Genomic DNA, 27,134 nt, shown 5'->3' with positions numbered 1-27,134 from the left:
AAAACGCACTCAAGGGCTCGTAGCGCAAGTAGCATGCAAAAGTATGCTAAACAGGGCATTAGGTATTCCTCCCCAATGATCAGCGGCCAGCACGCCAAAATTTGGATCGCTGGCCGCGGCAAACCCTACGCCAGCTCCGAGCTGGCATTAGGGTTTGCCAATCATTGGGGAGGAATGGTGAGCCCTGTCCAGCATGCAGTTGCATGCTGGCAGGACCCCATTCCCCCCCAAAGCAAACGCTAACAGGGGGCTGGAGGTCCGGTGGACCTCCGGTCCCCCCCCGACGATCCCACCCCCACGTTCAGGGAGGGCTGGAGATCCGGTGGGTCTCCAGACCCCCCCCCAAAAAAAAAAAAAATTGGTCCCTGGTGGTCTAGTGGCTGCTGACAAAACCCCCTCCCACCCACCCACCTAGCAAGCAACAGAGGGGGGCTGGAGGTCCGGCAGACCTCCAGCCCACCCCAACTCCCCCCCCCCCCCAAACATTGTCCCAGCAATCCCTGGTGGTCCAGCATAAGGACAGCCCCCTCCCGGCCCCCTATCTTATAGCTGGAGGAGGGATGCAGCCTGCCTCTCTCCTCTTCCCTGGCTTGACAGCAAAATGGCGGGGCTATAGACCATGGGCAGGGCTGAGCGCCGCCATTTTGCTGTCGTCAAGCCAAGGACCTCCAGCCCCCCTCCGTCACTCACTAGGTGAGTGGGTGGAAAGGGGTTTTGTCAGTAGCCACTAGACCACCATGGACCAATTTTGGGGGGCGGGGGAGGGGGCTGGAGACCCACCAGATCTCCAGCCTTCCCTGAACCTGGGGGGGTGGGGGCAGGGTGTTTGACAGGTTTGGGTTTTTGACAGCCCAACCTGTCAAACAAGTGCGGGAGGATTGTGCTAAGCGAATGCTCGGCACAATTCGCCTGCACTTCTAACCGATGATCAGGGATAATTGCGCTGCTTAAATTTGCATGCATTATCTCTGATCATCTGTGCGGTAAAGCCCCACGCTGTTCCAGCGCTATTTTTAGAGTGCTATTTGGAACAGCGCGGGGCTTTTGATCATGAGGCTGCCAGTTTTATAGCTTTGTCTACTTCCAGTTTTTCAAGCTTTTCATAGACACCTTCTTCAGTGAATGAGGCAATATCTACAACTTCACCATATGTATCCATCAATCATCTTGTGGACCTTCTCCAGGTCTTTCTTCCCTGAACATTAAACAGAAGTATTGAACATTTAGCACCTTCCACACATCAGCCCTCGGCATTTTTGAGTTTAATTCAAACCCTAGCCCTTCTTTTTTCTCTCCAACCTACCTGAAAAAAAAATTCATATTTTTAGCCTTTTTTTTTTTTTTTTTTACTCCCGTCCATGCTTTTGCCATCCTGATTTCTTTGACTTTCAGCTTTTATGTGGTAGTCTCGTTTGTGTTTCTCCTTTTCTGAATGCTTACCTTTTTGCCTTGACTTTTGCAGAAATTTCCACTGATGAACCAAATCAGTTTCCTTTTCCTCTTGCTTTTAATTAGAAACAGAGAAACATGACGGCAGATAAGGGTCACATGGCCCATCAATAACCACTAACTCCAAGGGATACCATGTGCCATGCTTTCTTAAATTCTGACACAGACCTCAACTCCACGACCTCCACCAGAAGGCCATTCCACGCATTCACCACCCTTTCCGTGAAAACAGATCTCTCTTAAGCCTATTTCCTCTTAACTTCATCATAGGCCCTCTCATTCCCGAGTTTTTGTTCATTTGAAAAAGGCTCACCTCCTGTATATTAATGCCACTGAGGTATTTAAATGTCCATAATATCTCCTCTCTCTCCCGCCTCTCTTCCCGTGTATACATGTTGAGGTTCATAAACCTGTCCCTATATGTTTTATACTGAGGCTGCTTACCAATTTTGTAGCCGCCCTCTGGACCAACTCCATCCTGTTTATATCTTTCTGGAGGTGTAGTCTCCAAAATAGCAAACTGTACTCTAAATGGGGCCTCACCAGAGACTTATCTATCACCCTCCTTTTTTTCCTGCTGTCATCTCATCCCTCTCCTTATGCACCCAAGCATCCTTCCGGCTTTGACCATCACTTTTTCTGTTTGGCCACCTTAAGGTCATCATACACAATCACTCCCAAATCCCGCTCTTCTTTTGTACACAGAAGCACTTTCCTTAAATGAAGCTCTGTTGCCCTTTTCATTGCCCCTTAGCCTGTTCCCTCCCCTCCCCCACCCACACACTTCCCTTATTTCCTGCCAGCTCCTCTTTCAGGTATTTCCCCATTTTACCGACATTGGGGTGTTTGGAAAGCACAACTTTTGAGTCTGGTGTATCTGGACTGCAACTTAGGTCCCCTTGAGCTGACCAAGCTGCAGATGCAGTGAAGAGCGACTCCCAGGCACCTTGCAATGCAGATAGATACCTAACGGGCTGAGGGGGGGGGATGCACTAAAGTCGTCGTTAGAGCCGTTCCATACCAAACTCCATAGCGAATCAGTAGGGAACGGCTATGCATGAAGGAAAGGGAATGCAAATGAGCTGCTCATTGCAGCTCACTTGCATTCTCTAATCCTTCGTAAAACTGTCGGATAATCAGCCGGTAGAGCATGCGCAGAGCAGCCAAGCCTTATGCTGGCTGCTCCCCGCTTCCCCCCTGCATTGAAATCAGAACTTTACACAGCCCCAGCCCCCTCCCTTCCTTCCTTCTTTGAAATGACAGCTTCCCCGCCATCCTTCACCCCCCCGTGGCCACGCCCCCACCGCCCCCCCTCCACCCGCCCCTCACAGCGCCTCTCACCTCCGTATGAAGGCGCTGCACCGGCAACAGCAGCTGATCGCCTCTCCGGACTTCCCTCCTTTCCTCCCTGGCGATCAGCTGTTGTTGCCGGTGCAGCGCCTTCACACGGAGGTGAGAGGCGCTGTGAGGGCCCGGTGGCAGACGGAGGCGGGCAGGTGGAGGAGGGGGGGCGGCGGCGAAGCTGTCATTTCAAGGAAGGAAGGAAGGAAGGAAGGGAGGGAGGGGGGGCCGGGGCTGCGTAAAGTTCTGATTTCAATGCAGGGGGGCGGCAAGGCCATCCATAAAGGATGCTCCTGACGAGCACTTGGTCGTTTTTGCTCCCTCCCGATTTTTTTTTTTTTATATATTTTATAAGTTTTCTAAGCCCGTACAGACCTCATTAAATTTCCCAGTGTTTTCCAGCGTTAGGGCAAGCGGAAAAGCTTAGTGCATCTCATTTCAATAGGGTTTCTACACAATTTGCTCATCTGCATTCCATTTGCGTTAGCTGCTACCGTCATCGGAAAAAAGTATTTAGTGCACGCCAGGGTTTACTACTTGCTCGTTAATGGCTCGTAAAGTTTAGTGCATCTGGCCCTACGTTAGGAATCATTTTCCAGAAGGTACCCCGATGTGTGACAGTACAAATCATTGCACTGCCAGGAAAGAGAGATGTGAGGGAATACAGAATAGTCTGGAATTAAAAACAGCAGCAAAAACTACTGGGAAAAAAATGAATCCTGGACATGTGAAGATGCCACTTCATGCTCTGCAACTAGGCCTTGCGCCGACTTCCTATTCAACAGCGTGAGCAGTTAAAGATATGTTTCCTTACTTCCCATACTTTATTGGTTGATAGTCCATCTTTTGTAAAGTTACTTATTCTATTGTTCTGTTGGAACTAACTAATTTGGTAAAGTCAGCCACATTAGTAATGACTTAATCATCTGCCTTTTCAGTAGCAGGACCTTTACTTTTGAACATGTTTCCATCTGTATTAAGGTTATCAATAGAAATCAAACAAAATAAAACATGGAAAAGAAAATAAGATGATACCTTTTTTATTGGACATAACTTAATACATTTCTTGATTAGCTTTCGAAGGTTGCCCTTCTTCGTCAGATCGGAAATAAGCAAATGTGCTAGCTGACAGTGTATATAAGTGAAAACATTCAAGCATTACTATGACAGTCTGACAGGGTGGGAGGATGGGGGTGCGTCGGAGGTATGCATGGGGACATCAAAGCATATCATTGATATACACTGTCAGCTAGCACATTTGCTTATTTCCGATCTGACGAAGAAGGGCAACCTTCGAAATCTAATCAAGAAATGTATTAAGTTATGTCCAATAAAAAAGGTATCTTATTTTCTTTTCCATGTTTTATTTTGTTTGATTTCTATTGATAACCTTAAAAGTGGACTAACACGGCTACCACACTCATCTGTATTAAAAATTGGGTGTGAATACACTATACTTCATAGAAAGTCTGAGTGCACTGTTGTATATGCAGACCTTTGATATTTCTCGAGTATAGCTTGGTTGGATTTGGGGGAGGGAGGCTGTAGCCCAAGTACGTTTTATACTTTTTTTTTCCTTTAGGGAGGGGTTGTTTTTCTGTATAGTCATCTGTTAAATGAACTTTATGTATGATTTTTTTTGGTGCTTCTTATTAGGCTATTGTTTGTTGATTGTGTCTTAATTTTATATGTTTTTAATTTACTCCATCTAGGACATTGCTTAAGCGGACTATAACCTTTTAAAAATAAACAGCAAATTTGCCAGTAAGAAAACATGGTAATGCTAGTTGGGAACAGAAAGTCATGCTGGAAACAGATAGATCCCATCAACCCCCCCCCCCCCCCCCCCAACCCTTAATGATACCTCGGAAGCCACTGGAAAATAATGTAATCAAATTAAATTATAAAACCAACTCACACTGGAAAACTTTATAATCGCTCAGGAAGACTGGATGACAATCAGCACAGGAACTTGTTAAGGTCAATAGAATTAACAGGGCATCAGATTGCAATGAATTACTGAAATCAATGTCAGGCTTCCGCTGTCCCTTATCTCCAGGTCAGGCTCCAGCTTGTGCTGGCTGTGTCTTTCTCCAAGGGAATCTGAGCTTTCTGCTTTCTAAATTCTTGGACTGAGGGTCAAGGGTCCAACAGAAGAAAGGGTACTGAGCTGCACCCCAGGAAGGCTCATTTCCCACAAGCACCACCAAGCAAAGCTAACCATCCCCAATATCAGAGCATGGCAAAAGAAACCCTCTCGAAGTGACAGCCCCTAACATGTTATGGCATTGAGCACGAGGTGCAGAGATGCCAAGAGTGGCCCAACCCAAATCTGGAGATTTATTTTAGACATGGCTGGGGCCAGCAAGAACAGTTCTTGAAGATGTACATTAAAACAAAAATAAAACCTGACATTTTAATCCAGAGGTTTTCAATCCAGTCCTCGGGGCACACTCAGCCAGTCAGGGTTTTCAGGATATCCCCATTGAATTCAATGAGAATATCCTGAACACTCTGAAGGCTGAGTGTACCCTAAGGAATGGGTTGAAAACCCCTAGAAAATCAAATTCATTTTTCTACCTTTGTCTGGTCATTTTATGTTTCTACTCATGTTGGTTCCAGTCTGTGTTCCTATCCTCCCCCAACTGTCCAGCAACTCTCCCTTTCTCTCCCCCTCCTCTCCAGGAATTTAGAAATGTCCCTCTCTCCTGCCCCCCCCCCCCCAACCTGCGGGACTATATCTCTCCTTCTTACTCCGCAAGTCAGGAATTATTCCCCCCCCCCCCCAAACCAGGGGTCCTGTATCTCTCACTCCCTTCACCCCCCCCCCCGGTTGGGCATCTCTCTGCTTCCCGAGTTCTTTAAAAGCTTGCCCTTGATTGCCAGAACTGAAAACAGGATGCTTGCACCAGTCCACATGACCTTACCTCTGCCAGTCCCGCCTCATCTAATTCTACTTCCTGTTTCTGGAGGCTGGGACAGGCAGGAGGAAAGCTCCATGGACTACTGACAGGCAGCCTGTTTTTCAGCACTTCTGCTACTATGGTTACCAGTGATTGAGGGCAAGGTTTTAAAGGACCGCGGGGAATGGAGTGAGATGCCTTATCGTGAGGATGATGAGGGAAGGGCACTTTGGCATGCCAGCTTGAGGGGGGGGGGGGGGGGGAGAGGATGCATGTGACCACATGTCTGGGAGATGGCACACTTGAATGACAAGGAAACATATGGTGAAACCAAAAGAAGCTAAAGCTATAGAAAAGTCTGTTTTCATCTTGATCTTGCTTGTCCCATGCAACATATTTCAATACACCTGATCTAAACGTCCAGCACCTATCTGCAGCCCAGGGCCATTAGGACTAGACCTCGAACAGAAACGGTCCTTCCTTTGGAAACTATTTAAAATTTATTTTTAAAGTGAATCAGGGAAAATATTTCTTCTCTCAACGTGTAATTAAACTCTGGAATTCGTTACCACAGAATGTAGCAAAAGCCGTTAGCTTAGCGGGGTTTAAAAAAGGTTTGGATAGCTTCCTAAAAAGAAAAGTCCACAAGCCATTATTAAAATGGACTTGGGGAAAATTCACTACTAGGATAAGCAGCATAAAATGTATTGTACTGTTTTGGGATCTTGCAAGGTACCTGTAACCTGGATTGGCCACTGTTGGAAACAGGATGCTGGGCTTGATGAACCTTCGGTCTGTTCCTGTATGGCAATACTTTATGTTCTTATGTAAAACTTAGATACAGGATTTTTATTTAAATTATAAAGAATGTCTGGACCCGGGGGCCTCGAGCAGTGGAGAGAACACTTGGTGTGGCAGTTCCCCCTGGACCTTTATTATGATGTTAAATTTCAGGATTTCTTGGCAGCAAAATGGCAAAATTATGAGCATCTCAATTCCAAACACCATGATGCAACAGTCCTGTTTTGGGAAGGGGCTTAAACAGTCTCGAGAGGCAAGATCATAGCGTATGTAGCTCACAAAAAGGGTTCAGGATTGGGAAAGCCTTTGGCTGGAACGTTTAAATCCACCATCAACGCAGGGTTTATGGGGTGGTGCCTTCTCGGAATAATATAGAGCAGCTACTTGCATCTCAGTCTGTTCAATATTTTCTTACATCAAAGAACAATGAAATCCCCATTATACTATAAATATAAATAATAAAGAAACAGAAAAATATAGGCAGATGAAGACCATATGATCTATCCAGTCTGCCCATCCATGCCATCTATTCTCCCTATCACTCCTTTAGAGATCCTATGTACTATGTAAATAAATCTCAATAACTTTTCCTAAGCCCCCTGGAATTCAGATACTGTTTTCATCTCCACCACTTTCACCGGGAGGCTGTAACGCAAATTCACTACCCCTTCCGTGAAGTATTTCTTCGGGTTACTTCCCAATCTGTCCCCTTTCACCTTCACCCTATGTCCCCTCATTCCAGAGCTTCCTTTCAATTGAAAGAGACTTGCCTCCTGTGCATTTATGCTGCATAACTATTTAAATGTCTATCATATCTCCCCTCCCCCGCATTTCTTTCAAAGTATACATATTTAGAAGTCTGTCCCCATACGCTTAATGACAAAGACCAGTGACCATTTTAGTAGCCATGGTAATAAAAGTGGAGCATTTTCAGAGAATTATAGATGACCTTTGGTGCAGTTATACTAAGAATATTGTTATTAATAAAATTGGTGGGGGGGGGGGGTGGTAAATAAACAACAAGGCACTGGTGGGAGGAGGAGGTAAAAATGTAAAATGTTTGATGACAGTAAGTGGAGAGGTTTACTTGTTATGTAATCACCATGCAGGTTGCAATGTTGTATTGAGGCTACTGTATTGAAGTGGATTTGTTCTTCTTGACTTGTCATCAATAAAAACCGTTGAAATATAAAAGTGGAGCATTATAAGCCAAACTGACAAGGCAATGGGAAGGAATTTCTTAAAAAAAAAAAATCCATGGGAATAATGGTAAGAGGATAAAGAGATTAATGCCATCTTCCAGAAATTTTATGCTACTCTGTCGTTCTGCAGGGGTGGGAGCATTAGATAATGTAGCCTACTTCATCACCTTACATCTCCTTTCATTAAATGGGCTGTTGAAGTATTTGTGCAGTCTCCCAATCTCCGAGGACAAGATCAAGCTGGTAATCTGATAGAGCCCTACTCAAAAGTGATAGGGACGGTCAGGTTTAGGGCTGAATTCTACAGGGTATGATACATACCTGTAGCAGTTGTTCTCCGAGGACAGCAGGCTGATTGTTCTCACGACTGGGTGACGTCCGCGGCAGCCCCCACCAACCGGAAAGAAGCTTCGCGGGACGGTCGGCACGCAGGGCACGCCCACCGCGCATGCGCGGCCGTCTTCCCGCCCGTGCGCGACCGCTCCCGCCAGTTGAATGACTAGCAAAAGATGAAACACACAACTCCAAAGGGGAGGAGGGAGGGTAGGTGAGAACAATCAGCCTGCTGTCCTCGGAGAACAACTGCTACAGGTATGTATCATACCCTTTCTCCGAGGACAAGCAGGCTGCTTGTTCTCACGACTGGGGTATCCCTAGCTCTCAGGCTCACTCAAAACAAGAACCCAGGTCAATGGAACCTCGCAACGGCGAGGAAACAACAGGAATTGACCTACGAAGAACAACTAACTGAGAGTGCAGCCTGACCAGAATAAATTCGGGTCCTGGAGGGTGGAGTTGGATTTACACCCCAAACAGATTCTGCAGCACCGACTGCCCGAACCGACTGTCGCGTCGGGTATCCTGCTGGAGGCAGTAATGTGATGTGAATGTGTGGACAGATGACCACGTCGCAGCCTTGCAAATCTCTTCAATAGTGGCTGACTTCAAGTGGGCCACTGACGCTGCCATGGCTCTGACACTATGAGCCGTGACATGACCCTCAAGAGTCAGCCCAGCCTGGGCGTAAGTGAAGGAAATGCAATCTGCTAGCCAATTGGAGATGGTGCGTTTCCCGACAGCGACCCCTAGCCTGTTAGGGTCGAAAGAAATAAACAATTGGGCGGACTGTCTGTTGGGCTGTGTCCGCTCCAAGTAGAAGGCCAATGCTCTCTTGCAGTCCAATGTGTGCAACTGACGTTCAGCAGGGCGGGTATGCGGCCTGGGGAAGAATGTTGGCAAGACAATTGACTGGTTAAGATGGAACTCCGACACCACCTTCGGCAGGAACTTGGGGTGAGTGCGGAGCACTACTCTGTTGTGATGAAATTTAGTATATGGAGCATGAGCTACTAGGGCTTGAAGCTCACTGACCCTACGAGCTGAAGTAACTGCCACCAAGAAAATGACCTTCCAGGTCAAGTACTTCAGATGGCAGGAATTCAGTGGCTCAAAAGGAGGTTTCATCAGCTGGGTGAGGACGACGTTGAGATCCCATGACACAGTAGGAGGCTTGATAGGGGGCTTTGACAAAAGCAAGCCTCTCATGAATCGAACGACTAAAGGCTCTCCAGAGATGGCTTTACCTTCCACACGATAATGGTAAGCACTAATCGCACTAAGGTGATTCCTTACTGAGTTGGTCTTGAGGCCAGACTCCGATAAGTGCAGAAGGTATTCAAGCAGGTTCTGTGCAGGGCAAGAACGAGGTTCTAGGGCCTTGCTCTCACACCACACGACAAACCTCCTCCACTTGAAAAAGTAACTCTTTTTAGTGGAATCCTTCCTAGAGGCAAGCAAGACCCGGGAGACACCCTCAGACAGACCCAACGCAGCGAAGTCTACGCCCTCAACATCCAGGCCGTGAGAGCCAGGGATTGAAGGTTGGGGTGCAGCAACGCTCCGTCGTTCTGCGAAATGAGAGTCGGAAAACACTCCAATCTCCACGGTTCTTCTGAGGACAACTCCAGAAGAAGAGGGAACCAGATCTGACGGGGCCAAAAGGGCGCTATCAGAATCATGGTGCCGGCGGTCTTGCTTGAGCTTCAGTAAGGTCTTCCCCACCAAAGGTATGGGAGGATAAGCATACAGGAGGCCCGGTCCCCCAATGAAGGAGAAAGGCATCTGACGCTAGCCTGCCGTGTGTCTGAAGTCTGGAACAGAACAGAGGCAGCTTGTGGTTGGTCTGAGAGGCGAAAAGATCCACCGAGGGGGTGCCCCACTCTCGGAAGATCTTGCGTACCACTCTGGAATGGAGCGACCACTCGTGCGGTTGCATGACTCTGCTCAGTCTGTCGGCCAGACTGTTGTTTACGCCTGCCAGGTACGTGGCTTGGAGAAGCATACCGAACCGACACGCCCAACGCCACATACCGACGGCTTCCTGACACAGGGGGCGAGATCCGGTGCCCCCCTGCTTGTTGACGTAATACATTGCAACCTGATTGTCTGTCCGAATTTGGATAATTTGGCAGGACAGCCGATCTCTGAAAGCCTTCAGTGCGTTCCAGATCGCTCGGAGCTCCAGGAGGTTGATCTGCAGATCCTTTTCCTGGAGGGACCACAGACCCTGGGTGTGAAGCCCATCGGCATGGGCTCCCCACCCCAGGCGAGATGCATCCGTCGTCAGCACTTTCGTGGGCTGCGGAATTTGGAATGGACGTCCCAGGGTCAAATTGGTCCGTATGGTCCACCAGAGCAGTGAAGTGCGGCAACTGGTGGAGAGGCGGATGACATCCTCTAGATTCCCGGTGGCTTGGAACCACTGGGAAGCTAGGGTCCATTGAGCAGATCTCATATGAAGACGAGCCATGGGAGTCACATGAACTGTGGAGGCCATATGACCCAGAAGTCTCAACATCTGCCGAGCTGTGATCTGCTGAGACGCTCTGGTCCGCGAAGCCAGGGCCAAGAGATTGGTGGCCCTCGCTTCGGGAAGGTAGGCCTGAGCCATCTGGGAATTCAGCAGCGCTCCTATGAATTCCAGAGACTGAGTTGGCTGGAGATGGGACTTTGGGTAATTTATCACAAACCCCAGCAGCTCCAGAAGTTGAATAGTGCACTGCATGGACCGGAGGGCTCCTGCCTCCGAGGTGTTCTTGACCAGCCAATCGTCGAGATAAGGGAACACGTGCACTCCCAGCTTGCGTAGGTAGGCCGCTACCACCACGAGGCACTTTGTAAACACTCGTGGGGCAGAGGCGAGCCCAAAGGGTAGCACACAATACTGAAAGTGCCGTGCGCCCAGGCGGAATCTGAGATACTGTCTGTGAGCTGGCAGTATCGGGATGTGAGTGTATGCGTCCTTTAAATCCAGGGAACATAGCCAATCGTTTTTCTGAATCATTGGCAGAAGGGTGCCCAAGGAAAGCATCCTGAACTTTTCTTTGACCAGGAATTTGTTCAGGCCTCTCAGGTCTAGGATGGGACGCATCCCCCCTGTTTTCTTTTCCACAAGGAAGTACCTGGAATAGAATCCCTGCCCTTCCTGCCCGGGTGGTACGGGCTCGACCGCATTGGCGCTGAGAAGGGCGGAGAGTTCCTCTGCAAGTACCTGCTTGTGATGGGAGCTGAAAGACTGAGCTCCCGGAGGACAATTTGGAGGCAGGGAGGCCAAATTCAGGGCGTATCCGTACCGCACTATTTGGAGAACCCACTGGTCGGAGGTTATGAGAGGCCACCTTTGGTGAAAAGATTTTAACCTCCCTCCGACCGGCAGGTCGTCCGGTACGGACACTTGTAGGGCGGCTATGTTCCCATGGATCCAGTCAAAAGCCCGTCCCCGGCTTTTGCTGTGGAGGCGCAGGGGGCTGCTTAGGCGCACGCTGTTGACGGGAACGAGCGCGCTGGGGCTGTCCCTGTGCCTGACGAGGCCTTCGGGCCGGCTGGTTGTACCTACGCTTCGCAAAAGAATAGGGTGCAGCCTGCCGGGCCCGGGAAAAACGCCCGCCCGCGGGGGGCGGGTGCTGAAGGCGCCCGGTGGGAGAGCTTGTCGAGAGCGGTTTCCCGCTGATGCAGTTGGTCAACCATCTGCTCGACCTTCTCGCCAAAAATATTATCCCCCCGGCAAGGGACGTCAGCCAGTCTCTGCTGGGTGCGGTTGTCCAGGTCAGAGGCACGCAGCCATGAGAGCCTGCGCATCACTATACCTTGGGCCGCAGCACGAGATGCCACGTCACAGGTGTCAAAAATCCCCCTGGACAGGAACTTTCTGCACGCCTTCAGCTGCCTGACCACCTCCTGATAAGGCCTGGACTGCTCCGGCGGGAGCTTATCGACCAGGTCCGCCAGCTGTTGCACATTGGTCCGCATGTGGATGCTCATATAGAGCAGGTAAGATTGGATGCGGGTCACGAGCATGGAGGATTGGTAGGCCTTCCTCCCAAATGAGTCCAGAGTGCGAGACTCCCGCCCCGGGGGCGCCGAGGCGGTATCCCTCGAACTCCGTGCCCTCTTGAGAGCAGAATCCACGACCGCTGAGTCATGGGGCAACTGGGGCCGCATGAGCTCTGGGTCAGAGTGGATCCTGTACTGGGACTCTGCTTTCTTGGGAATGGTGGGGTTAGTTAGTGGTCGCACCCAGTTCCGAAGCAGCGTCTCCTTCAGGACATTGTGCAGCGGTACCGTGGAGGACTCTCTAGGTGGTGATGGATAGTCGAGGACCTCGAGCATCTCGGCCCTCGGCTCTTCCACAGAGACCACGGGAAAGGGAATGCTTATGGACATATCCCGCACAAAGGAGGCAAAGGAGAGACTCTCAGGAGGTGAGAGCTTCCTCTCCGGTGATGGCGTGGGGTCCGAGGGAAGGCCCGTAGACTCCTCTGAGGAGAAATATCTCGGGTCTTCCTCTTCCCCCCACGAGTCCTCATCCTCGGTATCGGACATTAGCTCATGTAGCTGAGTCCGGTACCGGGCCCGGCTCGACGTCGAGGCACCGAGGCCTCGGTGTCGTCGAGCGGTGGACTCCCGCGCCGGCGGGGACGGAGCTCCCTCCATCGACGTCGACGGGGACTCCACCTGCGTGGCGGTCGAGACCGGCACCGCAAGCGGCGGCGGTGTCCGACAGCCCCGGCGCCGGGCTAGAGCTCGCCGGCGCCACAGTCATCGGCGCCGGGGGCGCAAGCACCCCCGACGCCGGCACAGCCTGGCGCATCAGCCCTTCCAGGATCCCCGGAAGGATGGCTCTGAGGCACTCGTCCAGGCCCGCTGCCGGGAAAGGCGGTGGGGCCGGTAAGGGTGTCGGTGCCAGAAGCTGCTGGGGGCCAGGAGACGGCACCGAGGTGCCGGAACCCCGACGCGTCGGTACCTCCACCACCGACGGAGATCTCTCCTCTCTACGATGACGCTTCGGCGTCGACTCCCCTTCAGGGTGCACCGAGGGCTCCCGGTGACGGCGCTTCTTGTCCTTTTTTCCGGTGCACGTCACCGGCGCCGGAGGGCATGGAGGAGGAGGAGGTCGATCCCCCTCGGTCTCGAGGTACCGGGTCCGACAGGGTTCGGTCCCGTGGCTCACGAGCTGAGGGAGTGACCGGGGCCGACAGCCCACGCGGCCTCTCAACCCCACTCTCACCGGCGGACCGGCGGGCCGACGGGACCTGTTCTCCTGGGGTCGCTGCCATCGGTGCCGATGTCTCGGGCATCGATACCGGTACCGAAGATCCGGCCTTCGATACCGATGCCGTCGAGGTCGACGTCGAGGGGCCGGCGCAAGTTCCAAAAAGACGGTCCCCGAAGAACTTGCCTCGCAACCTGAGTCCGTTTCCGGAGACCGAGACACAGCGCACACGACTTGAGATTGTGCTCCGGCCCGAGGCACTGGAGCACCAAGCGTGGGTGTCGGTCTGCGAGATCGGCCGGCCGCAGCGACCACACTTTTTAAATCCACTCGGGACCTTCGAGGACATCGACGGAAAAATCGCGTCGGCGAAGTCAAAGTCGGCAATGGTGGCTAAAATCACACCACGAAAAAACTAGCCGACCGAGCGGCCACTAGGCCGCAACGAGGCGTCCCCGCTGGAAGCGAGGGAAAAGGGGAGCGCGTGCTCCACACGCGCAGTCTTTTTTCTTTTTTTCTTTTTTTTTTTTTTTAACAGAGAAATACTAAAAGGAAATTAATTAAACGAAGCGCGATCCGCGTATACGCGATCGCAAGAATCCGGCGGCTGAAGTAGAGAGAGCGGCAAAGCACGACTCTCTCCAGGCGCGGAAAAAAAGGAACTGGCGGGAGCGGTCGCGCACGGGCGGGAAGACGGCCGCGCATGCGCGGTGGGCGTGCCCTGCGTGCCGACCGTCCCGCGAAGCTTCTTTCCGGTTGGTGGGGGCTGCCGCGGACGTCACCCAGTCGTGAGAACAAGCAGCCTGCTTGTCCTCGGAGAAAAATGGTTACAGGATTATATTGCTACCCCTTAACAGAAATGCTTCATATGTTAATAGCAAAGAAGCGAATGCTAAACTCTACGGCACAAATCGTGGTTATTCCAACGAATCTTACCACCCAATATCCTTGCTCAACTTTGAAGCAAAATTAATGTCTAAGATCATGGCAAACCATCTGGCTCAATTGCTGCCTCATCTGATACCAGACCCACAGGTGGGCTTTTGTCAGAGATAGAAGAGTGGCTAAAAATCTACCTAAGATACTGACCTTGCTGCAGGTGGTGCAGCAAGATGGGACCCCTTCGCTTTTGATTAGTTTCAATGATGAAAAAGCCTATGATAGGGTCTCTTAGCTTTTCATGCTTGCCTCCTTGAAAGCCTGTAGGCTGGAAGATTTCTTTATTAAAGCAGTGAAGATCCTTTATAGTTCCCCGAAAGCTTGGGTCTGGGTGAACGTGCTTTTATCAGTCGAGAGACTCACCGGGGCTGCCCCCTCTCTCCACTATTGTTTGTTCTAATGCTGGATCCTCTCCAGGGAAGATAGGAATAATCTGGAAAACCGGGGTGTACACAATGGGGCTCACTTTCAAAGCACTTAGCCTTCCAAAGTTCCATAGGTTTCTATGGAACTTTGGAAGGCTAAGTGCTTTGAAAATATGCCTCATAGGATCCCAGTTCTTCAAAAGAGCTGCATTCGAAGACTTACTAGTACATCTGACAGTCCCTGAACACTCCCTGGAGCCCTTGGGAGTTTCCAGGAATATAGTTACTTTTCCAGCTTTAAACTAAATCTGGGAGAAATCCAAAGTGCTGCCATCAGATGATAAGATCTGGATGACCTGGAGAAGACCCTTCACCCTACACTGTATTGTCCAAGGACACTAGGAAAATATACAAACTCAATATTGCTAAGTTGCTAACCCAAACTAAAGCGTAATTATGGGCCTGGCAGAATCTTCCCCTCTCTCTTACTGGCAGAATTATGTCAAGAAAAATGACACTGAGGCATATTTTCAAAGCACTTAGCCTTCCAAAGTTCCATAGGTTTCTATGAAACTTTGGAAGGCTAAGTGCTTTGAAAATGAGCCCCACTGTTTTCTAAGTGGCTGTATGTCCTGCAAACTGATCTGGTAGTACTACATAGGAAACTTGGGCAGTTCTGTTGAAGGGGAAAGAAACCAAGACTTTGATTCAATTTCTTAGCCAGTAATTGGCCTAAGGGATGCTTGGGACTGTCCAATTTTAGGTCTCATAATTGGGCTTATCTGTTGCAACATTTGGGAGACTGGATAAATGGCACACAGGATTACACTCCTTGTCATTTGGAGAAAGAATATTTGGCCCCTTTGCATTTAAATTTCTTGTTACGTGCAAAAACAGATTCTGCCAATCTTTGTTAAAGTGCAGTATATTGTTACAACCACCTAGGAGACTTTGGGTAGTTTTAACATCTTAACACAAACAGGATCCCTGCAATTCACTCATACTATCTTTTAAGAAGGAATTTAGACTTTCCGCCTGGCCAAGATAATTTGGTATTTGTTAAATGGAAGTCCAGAGGGTTGAACCTCCTAGAGCACTGTACACAAGACGATGGATGATTACATTCATTATTTTTTTTTTTTTGAGACGGACAGACTGGGACACCCTCCTGGGGAAGCCTTTGTTTACTGTCAGCTGTGCCATTACATTTCATCCTTAAAATCCAATTCACTTTCCTTCAGTTTTCTTATCCTTTTAAGGGCTCTGTTTAGTAGTCATAGTCCTGAATCGCCATCTGTTTTTTTTGTCTTACACAAAGCCCTACTGGACTTGGGTACCTCTAAAACCTATGATGGTCTTAAGGGTAAATAGGAAGTTAAGTTGAACTCGGTTGGAAGGGATCTAGATTACCGCAGCATTGTCAAACATATTCCTCAGGGCCTATACAGTGCAGACTATAGGGAATGATGGTATAGGGTCTTACATAAAGCATATTTCTCCCCGGTTGAAATTGTTAAGAGTTGTCACTCAACAGTCTTGAATCTGTGACAGTACATTGTAACATGGAATTCAAATGTAATGATGAGAGTAAGGAATGAATGGTGTAATTAGTATAGGAATGAGTAGGATAAGCTAATTGAGGACTGTTGTGTACCAAAAAGGAGTAGAAAATATACTCTGAGAAATAAATATATTTGGAAAAATATTTGGGTGTCATCATTCTAATATAGTGGTTACGTGAATGTTGGAACGGTTATAAGATGGGAGGCATGACTCCTCCTCAATGCCCTAAATGTGGCCATCCTCAAGGGAATTTGGGGCACATGTTCTAGCATTGTCCCCTAGACTACTGGGAACAACTGTGTGCTTTCTTAATGGTATTATAAGACAATCCCTCCCGTCTCATCCATGGGGATGGATTCTCGGCTGGGAAAGGTCTCCAGAAGTGCAGGGGAAGAAGCAGCATTTGTTGGATCAGAAATCTAGACCGATCGCGAGCAGATTTCTTCGGTCTATGTCCCAAAAACAACAGACCGTGATCATTACATAATATCATGTTCATTGTTGATTTAATCTAGAATTGAGTATGAATGCGATTGTTGGGCAGACTGGACAGACTATTCAAGTCTTTATGTGCTGTGGCTTACTATGTTACTATGTAGCAATAAACAATGGTTGACCCGCCCTCCCACTGGGAGTGGAGAAATAGGCTGCATAATCTTTATATATTGGAGTTTTGGGAGAGTGCAAAGCCCCCACAGACATAAAAAAAGATTTATGAACACCTGGGTTTTATTATCTTCAATCATTTTCACCAAGGGCAAGAAGTCAGATTTTAAATGTCCTAGGATGATTTCACCAACATTTATTACACTGGATTCTTTTATATATTAGGAGGCTTTTCTTGAGCTAGGTAAAGAGGGAAAGTGGGGGATATGGGTGGGTGGGTTTTATATTCTGTGCTGCCTTAGAGAGGGCTTTAAAATTGCAGGTCCTCTGTCTGTATAGCTAAATGTCTGTTTTGTAAAGGTGTGGGGGAAGGAGGTTTTATGACAGTCTCAATTGCACTCTTTTTGCTATAAATATTCTAGTTCCCCAAGGAGAATTCTGTTATACCTATTGTTATTTGTAGAGACTTATGAAATAAAACAAATACTGCACACTTCTGCAGCTAAAAATCTGTCAACTGCTTATACACACAATAGTTTGTTTGTTTGTTTGTTTTTTTAACTACAAGTTCCTGGTCTGTAGTGTCTAATTTGTACTGGTCTGGTTTTCTGAAAAGCCTTGCTGCAGCCAACCCCCAGAACAGACAACCTCTGGATACATAGCTAGCACTCTGGACTGTTACAAGCTCTGGAAGTGGTGGGGGTGGGGGGGTGGGAGAAGAGAGCTATCAAGAGACACAAAAAAAAGAGTCAAAGCGTAAGGGAGCACTCAGGTGGGTGTGTACACGCCTCCCACATTTCCCACAATGGCTACATGCATCAAACCCAGCAGATGGTTACAAAGATACTGCTGTTACTCCCACACCAACTCCTTCAGAAAGCATGGCAGTGTGCTGTGCTGAAAAGGACAGAGTAAAAATACCTTCACTGCTGGCACAAGAAACAAAAATACTCGTGCACGCTCAACTCGGCATTTACAGCTAAAAATGGTTCCCTATTTTAGTCTCTTCTGAAAGCAGATTTCTTTTTCATGACATGAAAAAGAAATAAAGCAAACAGAAAACAGAAATCACTTTCAGAACTCAAATTATCTTCCAAATGTTCTCAGCTATAATGCAGGAATAATTCTATTTAAAAATAGAAACATGTCCCCTGGTGGGTAAAAAACACACAAAACATTTTGCTTTAGCTTATCAAAAGGAGCCCACATGAAGCCCCAAGAGGTGATGCTCTGCAGTCACCTGGTTTTCCTTCCATCCTCAGCTCCCTGACCCTAAGAACACCAAGCCCTGATCTCTCACTGACACCTAGTGGTCATCACAGGCATTGCATTAGAAGAAGCTCTCGGATAAGAGGTGAAAAATGTACCAAGAAGCGAAGTCCAGTGAAGAGCAAGCTACAGTCCTCTTATGAAGCAGGGATTTATATAAAGCTGCATACTCAGGCAAGCCTCCAAGCAACCAGAATAGGACTAATACCATCCTTGTCCTATAACAACCAATAAACAGGCACGAGGAAAATTAAGAGAACCATTTTTGCAGATAAAGCAACACTATGTATGGAAGCAGGCAGGCAGTTATAACTGCACATCCAGTATAAGCATGAGTTAAACGCATACAGCCTATACAAGCATAGATTAACCTGAGTGAAGGCACTCCCAGTGGAAGGGGGAGGAGAAGTTTACATATACAAACATGCTTTTAAAAATACACATGCATGCATGTAAAATAACCCCAAAAATTACAGTGTGCCAAAGAGAAGGTGTGTCAGTGTGTAAATTCCCTGGGGTAATTTTCAAGGCTGAAGCATATAACTGCTTTCATTCTGAAAATTCACTGATACCTGGTAAGGGAAAAGCATGTGTGTACTATCTGTGCATGCACTCAGTTTGAAAATTATTCCCCCCATCCCACAAAAGGGCAACAATAAAAGAGTTCAACAAGTAAATGAGTGTTTATCGGAGGTATTTTTTTTTTAAATTTGGCTGTGCACACACCCAGCTCCCCCCTCCCCCCCCCCCCCACCAAAAACACACACAATGGATGAACTGTATGCAAAAGGGATAAAGGGCTGAGGGCAGATCAGGCGAGTCAAAGTACATACTGAGATTTAATTTTGAACTTCCTCTATGTACCTGCTTCAATGTAGGTGCAAGAGTACATGGATACTTCCATCCAGTGCACACAACACAGGGCCAGATTTTCAGACAGAAGCACCACAAAAAATATTCTTTAAAAAAAAAAAAAAACTTGCAGACCCTTAGGTACACAGGGTGCAGCAACCCCTCCCCCTCCAGGGTCCGTTTCAAAGGTGATCCTTATAGCTTTCCCGGTATCACAGAATTGGTGGCAGAGCCAGATTTAGAACTGAGGCACAAATACATAACGTGTTCTACACAAGGTCACACAGAACATCAACCCTGCAGCCAAGATCTGAAACATGGTGTTTCTGACACCTAGTTCCCCTATGTTTTCTCATGGATCCACTAACACACGTGGAGGGGCATAATCAAACGGGGCGCCCAAGTTTTCCTGAGGACGTCCTCGCAGGATGTCCCTGCGAAGGGGCGGGGAAACCCATATTATCGAAACAAGACGGGCGGCCATCTTTCGTTTCGATAATACGGTCGGGGATGCACAAATCTCAACATTTAGGTCGACCTTAGAGATGGCCGTCCCCGGTTTTCATCGATAATGGAAACCGAGGATGCCCATCTCAGAAACGACCAAATCCAAGCCATTTGGTCGTGGGAGGAGCCAGCATTCGTAGTGCACTGGTCCCCCTGACATGCCAGGCCACCAACCGGGCACCCTAGGGGCACTGCAGTGGACTTCATAAATTGCTCCCAGGTGCATAGCTCCCTTACCTTGGGTGTTGAGCCCCCCAAAAAACCCTCCACACAACTGTACACCACTACCATAGCCCTTATGGGTGAAGGGGGGCACAGTGGGTTTCTGGTGGGTTTTGAAGGGCTCACATTTACCACCAGAAGTGTAACGGGGGGGGGGGGAGGGCCTGGGTCCACCTGCCTGAAGTGCACTTCTCCCACTAAAACTGCTCCAGGGACCTGCATACTGCTGTCATGGAGCTGGGTATGACATTTGAGGCGGCATAGAGGTTGGCAAAAAATATTTTTAAAAATTTTTTTTAGGTTGGGAGGGGATTAGTGACCACTGGGGGAGTAAGGGGAGGTCATCACTGATTCCCTCCGGTGGTCATCTGGTCAGTTCAGGCACCTTTTTGAGGCTTGGTCACAAGAAAAAATGGACCAAGTAAAGTCGGCTAAGTGCTCGTGAGAGACGGCCTTCTTTTTTCCATTATCGGCCGAGGACGCCCATGTGTTAAGCGCACCCCAGTCCCGCCTTCGCTATGCTTCCGACACGCCCCCGTGAACTTTGGTCGTCCCCCAACGGAAAGCAGTTGAGGACGCCCAAAATCGGCTTTCGATTATGCCGATTTGGGCGACCCTGGGAGGACAACGCCCATCTTGCGATTTGTGTCGAAAGATGGGCGCCCTTCTCTTTCGAAAATAAGACTGTTAATCTCCTTGCACAGCAAGTGTCCCAGTTTGTCTGGGATCCGTAGTTGCTGTTCACCGGGACCATACAGAATGAGACTGGGAGAAAAGCAAATCTGCCTTCTTGCTATCTAGTGAGCTGGGGACACTGTCCCTACAACAGGAGGCACACAGGTTACAGCATTTCTACTCCAAATCACTTACAAATGGAGGTTATGGGATTACAGACAAGCTGAACAGTGAGTGATGCTCTGTGGAACGGAAAGTGGGTCTTGATTTCTTTCTGCAGGAGTTGGAACCTGCAAGGGTGCTACAGTCATACCCCCCCCCCCCCCCAAAAAAAAAACAAAACAAAACTGCAGAACAGACCAAGGATAGGGCAAGACTTTACATTCACCTGTCCCATCCCTCCCTTTTCTATACCCATAGCTCTGTATAAACCTTACCCAGAAGTTCTCAGCAAAGGATGACATCCTGAAGGTGTCCAGTGATAGTGTGCGCAGGACAGAGAAAGTGTGCTGGGCTCAGCCGAGGGAATGCTGTAAAAAACAATGGAATGGTGAGAAACTGTGCAGATCCTGGAATGGTAGAACCATGACCAGCCCTACCCAGTCACAGAAGCCAGGATACAGCCATCATGCAGCAAAACAGATGCCAGCAGAGGATCAGGAAGAGGATAGCAGGGAGCACTGGAGGGTGACAAGGAAACCAGAGCCTGCAGCCCAGTCAGGAAAGCACAAAAACAAAACTAGACAGCCCTACAAGGTGGTGCCTGTGAAACAAACAGGCCTCAGACTGCCATACACTGCCAAGCATCTAGGGCAAATATATGCTTATATACCCCACTCCTCTTTTACAGCCCTCCCTCTGAGTCCAGTACAAAGACAACCCCTTCCCCCCCTCCAATATACGGTCACTCCTGCTGACATCTCACTCCTGCTATGGAGCACCCTCTGTTATTCAAATATTGGGGCTCAACTTTCAACATCTCAGTCCTGCCCTGTGTCACTCCCCCCCCCCCCCTTCTATGAAGTACTGTGCTGATCCCCACATAATTGGGCTATTGCAGCTATTTCCTAGAAGAGAACATGGTACTCTTCCTTAAGATTCTTGTCTCCAGTGCTCCCCAGGTCAGTTTCCTTTCTCCACACAGTCTGTAATACAATGCTTTTGTTGAGAAATCAGGATAAGCCTTCCACAACTCAGGGTGTCCCTTTCACCTCCTGCTAACCTGTTCCAAGTTTCAGGGCTAGCCTGGCCCACTAAAATAATCCCAAGAACTCACCGGCAGCAACTGTCTGCTGGGCTGGGTTGGTCTCATCCTCTCCACTCCCAGCTGCTAGAGCTTCCCTGCTACTTCCCTGGGGAGAGCATGAACAAGAACAAGTCAGGTAAGGACAGGCCAAAAAGAACTGCCCCCCCCCCCCCCCCCCAGGAAGCACCTCAGGGGGGAGCTTTCATCAGCAAGACCGCCAGCAAAGAGACAGCAACACAGAGCTGGATTATTTACAGGCAGTATGACGACGAAAACTCCTTCTAGGGAAGGGGAGGGAGGAAAGGTGGGAGGGAGAGAGAACTGGGAGATGAGAGATCTGAGAAGGGAGGGAGAAAGATGGATGGAGGTGTACTTGGCAATGGAGTTCTCAATTCTAGACTTTATGACAGTCTTCATTTTGCAGCTTAACTCCATCCAATCCAATGTCTTCTGGCCCAGGGCGTCAGTCAACATATCCAGTCTGCCCATTAACAAGCAGTTGTCCATTTTGGATAAATGAGTACACAGAGTCCCATATGGACCACAACACCAAGATCCTTCTTCCTCTGTCTCACCTTTGCATTTTAGGGTTGCTCCTGTCACTCTGTACAGGTTACCCCCCATGCTCTCACAGCTCTACTGGTTTCAGGCTTTAACTGCCACTCCATGCAAGTTACCCTCCTGCTCCCTCACAGATCCACTGGTATTAGGTTTGTAACTGCTGTTCTGTAGTAATCCTTAAACCCCCATGTTTCTCACAGGTACAACCAGTCAAGCGTCCCCCCAACTCCAACAAGCTGTCTCACACATCCACTGGTTTTAGGGTTGTAACTGCTGCTCCGTGCATGTTACCTTCCTATTCTCCATGCTTTCTCACAGATACAGGTTTTAGGACTAACTCACACCATACAAGTTACCCTCCCCTAATGCCTTCTCACAGACACACTGGTTTTAGGGTTGTAATTGCCACTCAGAGCATTTTGTGTGTGTGTGGGGGGGGGGGGGGGGGGTAACTTGCACAGTCATATTGTTTCTTTGGTTTTATGGTTGTAACTATCACCCTACCAGGTTATCCCAGCCATTCCAAACCCACTAGGGCCAGATGCACTAAACAATCGTTAGAGCCCTTCCCTTACCGATTCCCTTAGCGAATCGGGAAGGAACGGGCATGCATTAAGGAAAGGTAATGCAAATGAGCTGCTCGTTGTAGCTCACTTGCATTCTCTATTCCATCGTTAAACAGTCGGCCAATCGTCCGGTCGAGCATGCGCAGAGCAGCCAAGCTAAACGCACTGTGATTGGCTCAAAGACTTCCAGGTCTCTCAGCTGAGTGAAGCACGGCCAAAAAAGGCGTTTTTATTATTGCGGGGAGGGGGGATGACGGCCAAAATGGACGTTTTTTTTTTTGGATGGGCGCCCTCAACTGCAGTGATCGAGCCGCATCGGAGGGGGTGAGCAGCGTGGCATCTTCAGGAGGGAGGGGGGAATGACGGCCAAAATGGACGTTTTGTTACTTTTGTAGCAGTTTTTCAATCCCGCGCAGCCCCAACGAGAGGTACAGACCTCTCGTTAGATTTTCCAGCGTTAAGGCAATCGGAAAAGGTTAGTGCATCCCATTACAATAGGGTTTCTACACAATTTGCTCATCTGCATTCCGTTTTCGTTAGCTGCTACCGTCGTCGGAAAAAAGTCTTTACTGCATGCCAGGGTTTACTACTTTCTCGTTAATGGCTTTTTAAGTTTAGTGCATCTGGCCCCTAGTCCCATCTGTTTTCAGCATACCGACAATGAATATTCATGTTAGATTTGAATGCAATTGAGGCAGTGAATGGAAATCTCTCTCATGCATATTCATTGTGGATATCCTGAAAACCTGACAGGATTAGATGTGCTCTGAGGACTGTGTTGGTAATGGCTAACCCATAGCTTTATTTCCATCCTCTTGCCTCCAGGGATTCTTGGCATTTATCCCATACTTTTCTTGAATTCTGCTACAGTTTTTGTCTCAGTCTTTTCTGGGAGGATATTTTCTGGCATCCACCATATTTCCAAGAGTTCTTCCTAAGTCCTCCTCCCTTGAACTCCATATTATGACAATGAGTTCCAGAACTTCCTTTCCATTGAAAAAGGTTTGCATTTTGGAGCATTATTAATTTATCATATTCCCCCCTCCCCATTTCTTCTGTCCAAGTCTCATGACTTCAGATGCAGACCCCACTCCATTCTGGTTATCTATCCTTTTTGAGATATATCCTCCAGTTGGTGACAAGGAGGTACCCCCTCTACCCAGCATGTTTTTTCAGAGCTGCTAGTTTTTGTCCCCCTCCCCATACCAAGAACATAAAAATCTGTTGTCTAACAGCTAGTCACCTTAACAAGTTTATGAACTTTTCCTCCAGGAATTTTCCAAATCTGATCCCCCACCCTTTTCAGAAGCTGCAGAAATCCCTAAAAATTAAATCTTTTAGTAAAAATATCTCTCGTTTTAAACTTCTTGCATTTTATTCTCTGAGGGGCCCTTTTACTAAGCTGCGTAGGTGCCTACGCGTGCCCAATGTGCGCCAAATTTGAGTTACCGCCCGATTAGCGCGTGGCCCTTGCGGTAATTTCAATTTTGGCACGCATCCGCTAGGTGTGTCTGAAAAATATTTGTTATTTTCTGGCGTATGGCAGCTATGTGCATCAAGTGGCATTTGACGCGCATAAACCATTACTGCCCAGTTACTGCGTGAGTCCTTGCCGCTAGGTCAATGGCTTGCAGTAAGGTCTCAGACCCAAAATGGGCCAAAATGGGTGCGTGGCAATTTTCATTTTGCCACACGTCCGTTTGCATTAAAAAAAAAAGGTATTTTTTTGTAGGTGTGCTAAGAAATAATTCTGCACGCACCCAAAACACACGTCTACATTACCGCAAGCCATTTTTCGAAGCACCTTAGTAAAAGGACCCCTGAATTTGGCCAGCGTTTGTAAAGCCAAATTTTTCACTTTTGCCCATGCTGTCAATGTATCAGCTGATTTTTTTTCCAGTAGAAAACAAGTTGACAGCAGTGATATCTGAAGCACTTCCTCTCTGCAGTATAGAGTGGAAAAAACAAAACAAAACCCTGAGCTGCACCTCAGATTAGTTGCCATGTGACAATCTTGAGTTCAATTGCTGGTACACTAATCTCAAACCAGTGCACCCCAGACAGGCCAACCTACATCCATAATTAAATCATCATCAATTAAAGGCCAGGTCTCAGAAGCACCTATGAACTAGGCAGGCACTCCACAGGCAGGGGTCAGGAGCACAACTAAAGCAGAAGAACTAACTTCTAATGTGTGATTGAATAGATAAGAATGGGCTGGAGTGTAAATTTTAAGGGGCTTCTTAGCTTCAGAACTTAGGGCAAGATGCACTAAAGACTCGTTAAAGCCCTTTCCTTACCGATTCCCTTAGCGAATCGGTAAGGAACGGGCATGCATCAAGGAACAGGAATGCAAATGAGCTGCTCGTTGCAGCTCACTTGCATTCTGTATTTCGTCTTAAACAGTCAGCCAGTCGAGCATGCGCAGAGCAGCCAAGCATTATGCGGGCTGCTCTGCGCATGCCAAGGACATCCGAGATCGCCGCCCCCCTCCCCGAGATCGCTGCCGCTTCCCCCTCCCCCCTGCATTGAAATGACAGCTTCCTTGCAGCCCCAGCCTCCCTGCCGCCCCCCAATCAATAATAAAATCAACTTTTTGGGCAGTGCTTCACTCAGCTGAGAGACCTGGAAGTCCCTGAGCCAATCACAGCACGTTTAGCTCAGCTAAACACGTTGTGATTGGCTCAGGGACTTCTAGGTCTCTCAGCTGAGTGAAGCACTGCCAAAAAAGACAGTTTTTATTATTGCAGAGGGGGAATGATGGCCAAAATAGACGTTTTTATTATTGCACTGACGAGCACTTGACTTTTTTCCCCCGATTTTTTGTTTTTTTACTTTTGTAGCAGTTTTTCAATCCTGCGCAGCCTCAATGAGAGGTACAGACCTCTCGTTAAATTTTCCAGTGTTAAGGCAATCGGAAAAGGTTACTGCATCTCATTACAATAGGGTTTCTACACAATTTGCTCATCTGCATTCCATTTTCGTTAGCTGCTACTGTCGGAAAAGTCTTTAGTGCATGCCAGGGTTTACTACTTGCTCGTTAATGGCTCGTTAAGTTTAGTGCATCTGGCCCTTAGTATAAGAGTGCTGGGCAGACTTCTACAGTCTGTGCCCCGAGAATGGCAAGGAGAAATCAAACTCGGGTATACATATAAAGAAAGTATTGCATACCATGTAAAATGAGTTTATCTTGTTGGGCAGACTGGATGGACCGTCTTTATATGCCGTCATTTACTATGTTACTATGTTTCATCAAATCTGGTGATGTCAACTGTTCCTTCTCAATTCTGTGTATAACAGAACAGTATAAATTACCCTCCCCCCCCCCCAACAATGTCAGCCATTTCAAGCAAATAACGTTTGAGTATACACGGAGAATCCAACCCACATAGCACTCTGGATGAACAGACTTGAGCCACACTAGCAGGATAGCAGAGCAGCTCTGACCAGAGAAAATCCTGTGCAGACTGATCCTGCAGACTGGACCAATGCAAGAACAGCTCAGGAGATGGTGATGTCATATGATATCAGAAGACCACCTGGGTCTCATTTTCGGATGGTACAGCAGAGCGAGGAACGGGCTGCCGCTGCATACTGACATCAGACCTGTCAAATTTCCAAAAAGAGAAAACAAGGAAGAATTCCCCCAGCATGTGACCAGTAATGCAGGGAGGGAGGGGCACTGTGCTCTACAGTCTGTGTCCTCTCCCCACTGCCCCAACAGGAAACATCTGACTGAAGTATTGCAGAATTAGTTTTGCCATTAAGCAAACCCAAGTGCCATGCACCACTCTGTACCTTTTCTCTCATCCAGACATACGTTAGTGCTTTCAGACTGAAGATAAATGCTTTGCCTGGACCCCTTCTTTCACATGGTATGGGCATTCCAGTTTGTATGGAGCTAACAAAAGCAGAAACTCCCTGCTGTGCACAGCCTCTGGACTTTCCCTGGGGAATTAAGGCTTGCTTGCTCATCTCTGCAGTGGGCAAGGCTGCTAGTTCCTCTTTCTGGGGATGTGTAGAGATGCTGACCTTACAATGAAGAAGGCAGTTCTCTTCACCCCCTTCAGCTTGTTTATTGCTAGCAGTGGGATAGACAGAATCAGCAATCAGCACTCCTCCTCCTCCTCCCTCCCCCCCCCACCCAGACAATAGTTTGGACAACCCACCTAGTTCATGCAATGGTCAAGGGACATCCTGCCATGTGCTGGCTTCCTTCAGACCCCTCAGAACAAAGCAACATCCCGTTTCTAGGGAAACTCATAGAACAAGCAGTCTGTGTTCAACTTAATGAATGGCTAGAAAAGAGTAACTGGCTAGATCCATGTCAATCTGGATTCAGACGCGGTTATGAAACAGAAACGCTCCTCATATCCCTGCTAGATGATCTTCACAGAAACCGAGACAAGGGATTCGCCTCGATGTTAGTACTGCCAGATTTCTCAGCAGCTTTTGACACTGTGGATCATGATATCTTGCTAGCATGACTGACAGAAACAGGCATCAATGGTACAGT

The 27,134-nt window shown here is 48.2% G+C and overlaps 1 protein-coding gene across 5 annotated transcripts in view; it reads right to left on the bottom strand.

Annotated features, from left to right (window-relative positions):
- The window catches only part of FCHO1 (FCH and mu domain containing endocytic adaptor 1), a 94,273-nt gene that overhangs the window by 57,070 nt on the left and 10,069 nt on the right, over positions 1-27,134 (bottom strand). For all 5 annotated transcript variants that reach the window (XM_030217910.1, XM_030217908.1, XM_030217912.1 and 2 more), the window contains exons 2-3: positions 21,522-21,597; positions 20,683-20,775 (exon numbers count right to left, since the gene is read on the bottom strand). In XM_030217910.1, coding sequence (XP_030073770.1) covers positions 20,683-20,709 — 27 coding nt within the window. In that variant the 5' untranslated portion in view covers positions 20,710-20,775; positions 21,522-21,597. The remainder of the gene's footprint in view (positions 1-20,682; positions 20,776-21,521; positions 21,598-27,134) is intronic.

Source organism: Microcaecilia unicolor, chromosome 11 (assembly GCF_901765095.1).
Source record: "Microcaecilia unicolor chromosome 11, aMicUni1.1, whole genome shotgun sequence".
Taxonomy (NCBI): domain Eukaryota; kingdom Metazoa; phylum Chordata; class Amphibia; order Gymnophiona; family Siphonopidae; genus Microcaecilia; species Microcaecilia unicolor.
The sequence above is the reverse complement of the archived record's forward strand: the minus strand, read 5'-3'. Positions and strand labels throughout refer to the sequence as shown.